The sequence below is a fragment of the Eurypyga helias genome, unplaced genomic scaffold (genome assembly GCF_000690775.1).
Source record: "Eurypyga helias isolate BGI_N326 unplaced genomic scaffold, ASM69077v1 scaffold43064, whole genome shotgun sequence".
Taxonomy (NCBI): domain Eukaryota; kingdom Metazoa; phylum Chordata; class Aves; order Eurypygiformes; family Eurypygidae; genus Eurypyga; species Eurypyga helias.
This window is the reverse complement of record NW_010245174.1, coordinates 14,255-24,567: the sequence shown is the minus strand read 5'-3', so window position 1 is coordinate 24,567 and position 10,313 is coordinate 14,255. Positions and strand designations below refer to the sequence as shown.

At 39.8% G+C, this 10,313-nt stretch overlaps 1 protein-coding gene across 2 annotated transcripts in view; it reads left to right on the top strand.

Annotated features, from left to right (window-relative positions):
* The first annotated feature begins 2,997 nt into the window (after positions 1 to 2,997).
* The window catches only part of EZH2 (enhancer of zeste 2 polycomb repressive complex 2 subunit), a 21,485-nt gene continuing 14,169 nt past the window's right edge, over positions 2,998 to 10,313 (top strand). Inside the window, exons 1-5 of one of the 2 annotated variants that reach the window (XM_010149978.1) lie at positions 2,998 to 3,114; positions 4,263 to 4,364; positions 6,788 to 6,904; positions 7,779 to 7,899; positions 9,810 to 9,953. In XM_010149978.1, coding sequence (XP_010148280.1) covers positions 2,998 to 3,114; positions 4,263 to 4,364; positions 6,788 to 6,904; positions 7,779 to 7,899; positions 9,810 to 9,953 — 601 coding nt within the window. Of the gene's footprint in view, positions 3,115 to 4,262; positions 4,392 to 6,787; positions 6,905 to 7,778; positions 7,900 to 9,809; positions 9,954 to 10,313 lie in introns of both variants that reach the window. The other variant, XM_010149977.1, reaches the window with a different exon arrangement.

Genomic DNA, 10,313 nt, shown 5'->3' with positions numbered 1-10,313 from the left:
TGCTACATAGTTTTTGTTTTGGGTGAAAGTTCTCAGGACTGGGATCTTTACCAGTTACATGGTTTCAGTGGGCCCTTGGTATGAAGAGGGTGGGGAAAAAAAAAAAAGGAAAGAAAGTTTCTGAAACAACAGAAAAAGCTAGCAGGATTGAGAAGGGGAAATGGAGACGGAGAAGTGGGACATAGCCTGGGGGCTCTCGGCATCAAACAGTTTCACTAAGATGATCCAATATCGTGGCTTTATTTTTTAAAAGGAAGCTGTTTATCATTATGCTGTCTTCTTAAGACAGGGTTAACTGTTCTTAAACAGGCGGGATTTCGCTTGTCTCACTTGTGCCACTGTAGGGAATATTCCGAAACTTTATATGAAAGTCGACTAGTTTTGACAAATTGATCTTAAAGCTATGTCCACCGTGAACAGGCTCTTCTCTCCCTGCCCCCACTGCCTTGGTTTCCACCCCCTCCCCCCCAAACTTTCTTCTGAGATTAGGGACAGAAATACAATCACCTCTTACCACAGTGCATATATTAACACCACCACAATACTACTTGGTTGATGTTCAGAACTACCCAGAAGCATACAGATATGGGTTCACCTGGTTTGAAAAACTGCTGCTCAAAATCAGAATTCATTAATGATTTTGAAAAATCCCCTGAAAATGTAGTATTTTACAAACATGCGTCCAGGGTGCTGCTTTTTTTTTCTTGGCTATAATTTGTTCTGTAGCCTATACACGCATATGCTTCCTCCCCATCACATGCTTTTTCTCTCCGTACATACTCGCCATTTAAGAGGCTGTTTCTAATTCATTTGTACTTATTTGATTTAATGCACTACGTGTATCCCGCTGACTGTTGCACATGAACACTATTACTTTATCTAGAAGAACTTTTTCTTGCTATAACTTGACATAAGCGACAGTGTATTTTTTTAATTATCTGTGATTTATTTGGTGCCTTGAACATGAAATTGTTGCCTCTGTTGTGCCTCAGATAGCACCTTGAAACTAGTGCAAGAGGAGGGTGTTCTTGTAAGTCCCATTTGTTTTCAGATGAACGGCTCGAGTGTGCATAAGTTATAAAGCTGTTTTAAAAGGGAGTATTTATCATCTTGTGAAGCCCTGTTTTTCTTACCGTTTTAATACAATAGGTAACGATGTTCGTTACTGAAAAATTGAATAATTGGATTTGTTTGTTTCATGGCTATATGTTTCTCTCTGGCCTTAAAACCTTGTTTGTGGGCTCTTCTGGGGCTGTATTTAAGTTGTATGAAAGAAAGATAGGAATTCTGGTGTGGGTGGGCTTGTTGTTGTTGTTTTTCATCTAATTATATATGATTTCCATATAGCCTGCTTTTGATGAGCCAGGCTTATCTGGCAATTTAATTTTAGTTAATAAATCTTGTTTTTTGAGCCCTGAGTCATTTGTTATTCTCCAGGAAACTAGAATGAGAAGGGCTGTGGTTGATGCAGCACTAGAGTAGGTGAACATAATCTGTGTTTTGTTTTTATAGGATATGCTACGTCAGTGTTGTCAGCTGGGCTTTCATTTATCTCCTGAATTCGGTGGTACTTTTATCCATGTCTTTTGGCTGAGCCATAATTGAAGTGATTTCGATGTGCTGTATTACTTACACATTGAAATTCTGTCTTTCCATTATTTAATGACACTCATTCTAGGTCTAATTTCCAGTTAATGAGATGTTTTTCCATATTTTTGCTTTGCTTAGTTTAGCATATAATACAATGCATTTTCTGTGTTTATAACGCTTTTATGCTGTTCTCTGTTCAGCACTGTAGTGCACTTTGAATCACTGGTTGTCTTTACCACGCTCTAGTATGAGTGGTCCTGGCTATGTTTTTATTATTATTGTTATTTATTTCTTCTCTCTCGTAATCATTGGTGTTGTGGCAAATGAGACGCAGGTGGATTGTATGTGCTGCCTTGAGGCACGGAAGCAGAGCATCTGTTTGACGCTTTGCTCTAGATTTGCCTCTCCCTGTGGGTTCTCTGACCTCCCCCTCTGTCTAGCCAGGTCCTTGGGGCTTTACATGGGACTTTATTAATATGCTTTGCCTTTTTTCCTCAAAGGATACTTCCCATGATTTGGGTTGGTGATTCTGTCATGCATTTGTTGATCCATTTTCATTCTAAATCTAAAAACCCAACAATTTTTCTTAGAAATTGCAGTTAATGTCTTGCATAAACACGGGCGTCAGGCCCTGCAGAGCAGGGGGGCAGCACTGGGCATTCCACCTCCAACCAGAAGACAACACCTCTGTTCATGTTTACCTACTTTGATAATTAGAAGCAATTATGCTTGTTAGAGAATGTATTACCCTTGGTTAACTGGACTTTTCAGTCCATGATGGCTATTGTGGATGCTATTTTGAGCCATTCAGCGCAGTACGGTAGATTGTTCCAGCACAACTCCTGAGAGGAAGCCAGTCTTTGATGTAGTAGTTTTGTTTCAGGATGCTGTCAAAATAGTCACTGCCAGCACAGTCACAGCATACAGTCCTTGATTTTGAAAAATGCTGTCAGGTTGGCATATTCCAGCAACGCATTGGGTTTATAATTTAAAAATACAGCTTCATTGCCAACAGCCCTGTAACAGAAACATGAAGCACTTGGTGCTTGAAGGGGGATCACTAAAAGTGGAACCCGTGTCCTGTTTGCAGTCAGCTGGACACTCTGGGGGGTTGTAACACGCTTGAGACAAGAGCCAGGTCTCTTGTTCAGGCTGTTGCAAAACTCTGAATGTCTGAATTTCTAGAACTTTCTACCATGTGAGTGGCTGGGTAAGAGGACTGTACTTGGGCTATCTCTCCGCACTTAATTACGAATAAAGGAATTATTAGGAATTAGGAATAAAGGAATTAAAGGAATAAGATACGAAAGGTATTAAAGGAATGTGTCTATGTTCTCTAACTTCCTCTGTAAGAAGTGGTGCCAAATTTGGTAATATTAACGTGACATTATGTGTTGTAGGATAATCATGGGTCAGACCGGAAAAAAATCTGAGAAGGGACCAATTTGCTGGCGAAAACGTGTGAAATCAGAATATATGAGACTGAGGCAGCTCAAGAGGTTCCGACGTGCAGATGAAGTAAAGGTATGTCATCATTTCCTAGAGTTATAGACTCTTTTAGGTGGGAAAAGACCTTTAAGATCGTCAAGTCCACCACTAGCCCATGTCCTTAAGCACCATGTCTACACACCTCTAAATACCTTCAGGGGTAGTGACTTCCTCTCCCTGGGCAGCCCGTTCCAGTGCCTGACAGCCCTTTTGGTGAAAGAATTTTCCCTAATATCCAATCTAAACCTCCCCTGGAGCAACTTGAGGCTGTTTCCTCTTGTCCCATCACTTGTCCCTTGGGAGAAGAGACCAACCCGCTCCTCTTGCACCCTAGTTCAGGGAGTTGTAGGGAGCAACAAGGTCTCCCCTGAGCCTCCTCTTCTCCAGGCTGAACACCCCCAGCTCCCTCAGCCGCTCCCAACAGGAACTGTGCTCCAGCCCCTTCCCCAGCTCCATTCCCTTCTCTGGACACACTCCAACCCCTCAGTATCTTTCCTGAAGTGAGGGGCCCAAACTGAACCCAGGATTCAAGATGCGGCCTCACTAGTGCCCAGCACAGGGGGATGATCCCTGCCCTGCTCCTGCTGGCCACACTGTCCCTGACACAAGTCACGATGCCATTGGCCTTGGCCACCTGGGCACACTGCCGGCTCATATTCAGCCAACTGAAAGTTTTAGTTCTGTTGCTTAAAAAAAGATTGATTTTCTTCTGATATATGAGCTGTCCTGCAGTTAACACCTGCAATAACAATTTCATTGAATACTTTGTTAACATAGAGAAAAACTTCTTATCTCTGTGATCTTATTATACAGGTGTGATGCATTTATATGTGATTGAATCAGGCATGCTAAGTATCAAAAGAGACTGTAGAGACCAAGTATGGCAACTTTTTTAACCACATACTCTCCCTAATTCCATTTAGAATTCAGTTCCATGCAAAAACGCTGCATCTTTATAAACATGAGAACATGGTTTGAGTCAGAGAAAAGGATAATGAACTATACTGAGCCTCAGTAGCATTTTAAAAACAAGTGGATGGTTGAGTTTTGAGAGCTTTGTTTAATCTTGTCTGGGTGTGTGGTTTTTTTTTTTTTTGTAAATGTCATAATGCCTTAAGATTCTAGCAGGTGAATGTAGAGTCTTTGATTTATTTGTATTGATTACAGTTATGATTAATTTTTAGAGTATGTTTAATTCTAATCGTCAGAAGATACTGGAAAGAACTGAAATCTTAAATCAAGAATGGAAACAGCGTAGGATACAGCCTGTTCACATCATGACTTCTGTGAGCTCATTGCGCGGGACCAGGGAGGTTGGTTAACATGTGTTGTGGTAATTCCAGTTACAAGGTTGTTAGCACAGTTTTGTTTTATTACTGCAAAGTTGTCTGCTCTTGTGGGTTTTGTTTTCCAGCTTGACGTGACTTGGAAGCTGTTTTTTCGTATTAGTCTTAAAGAATTTATTTCTTATTTACTTCAATCATATGGCTTCTGGGAAGCAATAAATATGCAGCAGGCTACCTAACTTTGAATGACACACAAGTGCAGCTTGTTAATTCCTGATAATACTTGGATCATACTTCAGCATCCTTTAATCAAACAGTTTTGTCTCATGGATATTCGGAGTTTAACCTTGCTCCTGTTGGAGTTGACCCCCAGTGGTACAAATGAGTAGTTACTTTGGTTCTTCACCGACCTAAATTACATGGAAGCTGTGAACATACCCATGTAGGGCTCTATACCTATTCTATGGCACTGTAGAATCAGCTTCTGATAATCGCTGGCACAGGTACACATCTAATTTTCACTCTTTTCCGTTAAGAAAAGATCATTCCTCACCATTCCTCTTTCTTTTTTTTTCTCTCTCCTTTTTTTTTTTAAATCTTGATTCACTCCTCTTTTATGTTAATTTCCTGCCTGAATTGATTTCCTGCCTGAATTGATAGAGCGCACTAATTACTGCATTCAAATCCAGTCTCTGTCTCATGAAACAGAACTCTAATGTTTGATTTAGAGTTGCCATAATTTATAGTGAGAGGAGCGAGACACAGGAGTGCTGGGGGTTTTAAAAGATAACTGTGAAATCTTTTTTTTTTTTCTTCTTAATAAGCTGAATTTCCTCAGAGTTGCGTAGGACACTGGCTAGAAGTTTAGTGACCTGATGGCCAGGTTTTGGGAGAGCCTTTGTGTGTTTGGTGAAGGCCGCAAGGCATCGCTGGTGACAGAAGGTTTCTCCAAAGGCTAGTGTGCTTGGCATCAAGTGGGTGCTGCTGTGCCCTGCGCTACCTTAACAAGCATTAGCTGAGTTTCATAATGCAACAACGGGGTGACAGAACTGAGACTTAGTACCAAACACTTTGAGTCTGTTTGACATAATCACTTCTCAGCCTGAGACTTCTAGTTCCAAAGCTAAAAGTAATTATTTTTTCACCTTAAATATTTTTTTTAAAATAGATGTAAAATATGCTGGATGGCTGCTAGCTAGCAAACGAAACGTTAACCTGAACTGGGAATAAAGTGCTAGCATAGGGCAGTTTCTTCAGTATTGATATACACAGCAGAAATCTGATTTTGTTTGCTGCAGATTAAAAAGAAACTAAATAAACCTGGCTTGTGTCATTCTCCCGGGATACTGTCTCTGTATACGGTTTGTTACATTACTTTGTGTATTTCTTTAGAAATGTGAAGCTCTGTTCATCTTTCCCTTCTGGAAAGGAGAAAGATCTTTTGTCTCCACTTCCTTTTTTCCTTTCAGGTAGCTATGATAGCTGTTCTAAAACTTTGTTTTACCTACCTCCAAATCCTCTTTGTTGTACTTTCCCTGGGCTTTGTATGCTCCTGTCTGGTTTTGTTTGTAAGGTTTTTCAGGGTTCGTCATATGGCTGTCCAAGTATTTGAGAAAAGTTGATCTGTATCTGTTAAATGTCATCTAGATCCAATAGTAACCTAGAAGTTGTCTCTAGTTCTATAGAATGTTTCTCTGTTGGAGGCTTCATAAACCTCTGAATCTCACAAAACCCCCAAACCTGTAGCTGAAAAACACACTGACATGTCCTGAGTTGCGTATTAGGAGTTAATTTTAATTTTTCTGGTGTAAGCAGTGAGCAGAACCGAAGACTTGAGAATAGGATAAAGAGACAATAATGGGGAAAGAGGGCGGGAATTAAGACAACGTATGGAGGATTAATTTCAATAAGATGTCTTGCTGGCATTAAAGTGAAATTTAATTATTATTAAAAAAAACCCAAAAAACCCCCACAAAAAAAAAACAAAAAAACCCCAAACATAAATAATCCATGATTTCTGCAGGATATTGATTGGAAGCCAGCAGGGATTCAGTTGCCTCTCTGATGGCTTAAGTAAATAACATCAGTGTAGCAGCAACAGGAACTAAATCTGTTTTGAGACACCAAACATAGTTGTATAGCCTGAGTAAAATATTATCACATCTGCTTAATTGTAAGCGTAAAACACCATCCTGACCTGTTACCAAAGGTATTGACATAGAAATAATTCTTGTGCCTTTTTTCCTGCTAAACCTGTGCTTAACTATTACGCCCTAAAAATCTGATGCATTTTTCAAAGGCTGATAGAGCTAATTTTGACAAAGACTTTGAATTTTGTACACTGTAGAGCGTTCCTGTGATGATTTTTTCCCTGCTTGTTTCTGATGTTGCTATTTATGTGTAACTTCAACCTCTTGTTTCAGTGCTCTGTTACCAGTGACATAGATTTTCCAAAACAAGTCATCCCACTGAAGACTCTCAACGCTGTTGCTTCTGTGCCTATAATGTATTCTTGGTCTCCCCTTCAACAGAATTTCATGGTAAGTTTAAAGACGTGTTGGGAGGAGAAACATATGAGGAAAAGGGAGGAGTTTATTTTATAAATAAGCTAGCAGAATTGAGGGATGTGAAGTCTCTGTGCAAGACAGTTGACCAACGCACCTGTAGAGGAACAGTCATTCTTACGGAATAAAGAGAACTTAATCCTGAAATATTCTCCCAACACGACGGTCTCTGTCATGTAGCAACTGCGTGTAGCCTTTTCTGATCAGCTTCACTGCACGCAGGAGCCATAAGGTTATGTTCCTGGTGTAGGTATTCGAGTTATTTGAAAAGCTTAGCTTATTGCAAATCCTTGTATATGAACGCCTTTGCTGGCTGGTTATTGCGATAATCATCACTGCAAAGTGATTTAACTAACTGGTTTTATCAGTGTGTCTACAGAGTTCTTCCACACATTTTGCCACTTGCTTTCAATCCATCAGGGTTTGGATATTCTGCACTGCTGCAGACAGCAGCAGTAGGAAAATTTGTTTCTTAACAATAGAAGGTTCTTCTGTAGTAGTGGAAGATACAGCTGGGTATCAAAGTCCCTAAATTCTATGGATAAAACATGGGAGTATTAATGCATGTAGTCTATATGCAGACAAAAAAAGAGACAGTGGAGTTGAGGTTAAATTGTGAGGTACATCTCTGTGCTTGCTCTTCAGACAACTTCAGTTTAGATCCTTTGTGTATCATATTTTCTTATCTCTGGCAGAGCAAGAACTACTTATCTCGTTATCAGTGAGTGTGCTGAGGCAGTGAAGCCCATTAGCAAACTGTGAGAGCCGGGCGCTTGGGAAGTGTGAAGATAGCAATGCAGAAAGGGTCAACTGAAAATGCAGCTTAGAGTTGTTTAACTGTTGTTACTAGGTAGAGGATGAAACTGTATTACATAACATTCCATATATGGGAGATGAGGTGCTTGACCAGGATGGTACCTTTATTGAAGAACTGATCAAGAATTATGATGGGAAAGTGCATGGAGACAGAGGTGAGCCCAAACACTCAGGTATAAAAATCACTTCTTCCTACATAAATAATCATTGCCAGTCTTGTTTGTTAAGGCCTGATGCTTGATTGTTACAGTAGTCCCTCTAGAATCCCTGTGTTGTTTAATAACAGACTAATCTGAGTATGTTCATTGCTTTGCATTTTCATAAGGCTGTGAAGGGTTAAATCAGTAGTACAGAAGGATTAAACACGTTAATTTCTTTTTTCCCTAGACCATATGGTGATTCACCATAATGTCTAGGTGCAGCTTGGAGAAGTTCTTGGGTTTCAGTTTTATGCTCAGAGCTTTGGACTACCAAGTGTAATGTCCCTCTTAGTGTCCTGCTCGACAGAAAGTGGCAGGAGAAGTGTCCCAAACTCTGCTAGTGACAACACTCGTCAATACGATCCGATAACCTTTTGCGGGTCTTGTTTTATTTTTCCTTTAAGGAAATGACCACTTATTTAAAAAACACCTTTCTGTAGGTTTGTGTAGTTCTATCCGTCCATTGGTACCCTTTATAGGTGTATTCTGAAGGGTAGTTTACCTCTGCGTGGCAGCTGGAGTACATGTGGTGCAACCTTCCACTGGCTCTGTGCCTTTAAAATAGAAAAAGAAAAAATCTGGTGCCTTTATATTTCATGAGGGACACAGAATGTTTCATGGGGTTTTGCCTTCGGATATGTTTCCAGGTTTAACGATTGCTGACATCCTTGTCAGGCTACTGCCTATGTCAAAATGGTGACACTGCTAATAAACATCATCTATTATGGATTTAATTTATTATTAAACGAGCCTAGCTTTAAAATTAATCTTGTTTCACCATCTTGAGTCCCAGCTTTATGGCAATTACTGGTATTATGAGTCCTTCAAAACTGTATATCGAAAATAGATGTTTTAGTCTCCCAAAAACGAGTGTTCTTTTGTGTCTATAATTAAATGTAAATGCTGTGAGAATCTAATCCAGAGGTATTCCCATGTAGGAGTCACAATGGTAAACTAGCTCTGTAATTGCACTTTTGGGAGAGAATTTCATTCTAACTTGTGTGTGTAAATAAAAAATTCTGTTTAAAACATTCAAATTAAGTACCCGCCTGTTTTCATTGTCTGCATAGGAATAAAATTATTAGTTTCCTGCAAGTTGTAGTTTGACATCCTTTCCTGGTCCTGGTTTACCAGGATGGTGATGAACACTACAGTTCCCACACAGTTATTTTTTTAAAATGGTTATTTTTTTTTCCCCTCTCATGGTGATTTTTTTTTTTTTAAATAATGGCGATTTTGCTTTCTGCAGAAATGCCTTATTGCCCATCTCTGCTGCCCTCTGAATTTCACAGCAGAATATAAGCTAATAAATATTAAGATGCAGTATTGTATCCTTCACTTTCCTCCTGAATTTTTTGTGTATATAACTGTATTTTTTATCACCTTGCCAGCGGGCTCTGTAGTGGATGCTGTGGAACTACCAACCAAACATCTCTCTGGAGATTCCCTAGCTGTCCAAGGGTAGCTTCCTAGACCGTTTGCATGCCTTTCCAGGATGGCTTAACCCAACCATGTTAGAACTGGCATTCTGGCATGACATCTCTGAAATAGCCTAGCTAGTAAGTAATTTTTTTAGCTTCCAAGGAAGAGAGATTTACTTATCTACTGGGATGACGTGCAGAGAGTTGGGAAATGAGAAGCTTCAACAAGTTTCCTTCTCCCCTTCCCAGCTGTCAAAGAAATAAAGACTGAGTGTTTTTAACTCTTCCCAGTTCATACAGGGAAACTTAAGAGGGGAAAAATACAAACCTGCTTTTCATGAATTACAGCGTTTGCCATAATTTAACTTGGGTGTAGGGTGGATTAAAAATACTTCATGTAGACATTGTGCTCTTCTGTTCACTCCCAATTTTGCTGAATTTCAGAATGTGGATTTATCAATGATGAAATATTTGTTGAGCTGGTCAATGCACTTGGTCAATATAGTGATGATGAAGATGATGATGACGGAGATGACAATTCTGATGAAAGAGATGACAAGCAAAAAGATCGGGAAAGTAACAGGATGGGTATGTCTGCAGACTTCACAAATTAAAACCAAGCCACGTGGTTCTTTAATCACTCGAAAGATTTGTTCAAATGTTCCTCCTCGATAGTTTTCAGGTCTAAAGTAGCATCATTTTCCTCATTGTTTCCCTTGCCGTTGACTTCAAGAGTTGTACAGAGAATGCTACAAAAGCTGCTTCTGGCAGTTTTGGGTTATCTGTGTACCGAGACCGTCAAGTACACCAAAAATCAGTCAGGTGGCTGTCTAATAAAGGCTTTGGAACTCCTCAGAAAATGAAATATCATTATTGTAAAGCAGGCAGAGTTCTGAATTGCCATCTCCATCTGCTGGTAAAGTAACGGCTTCTCCAAGTTTTGCTCGT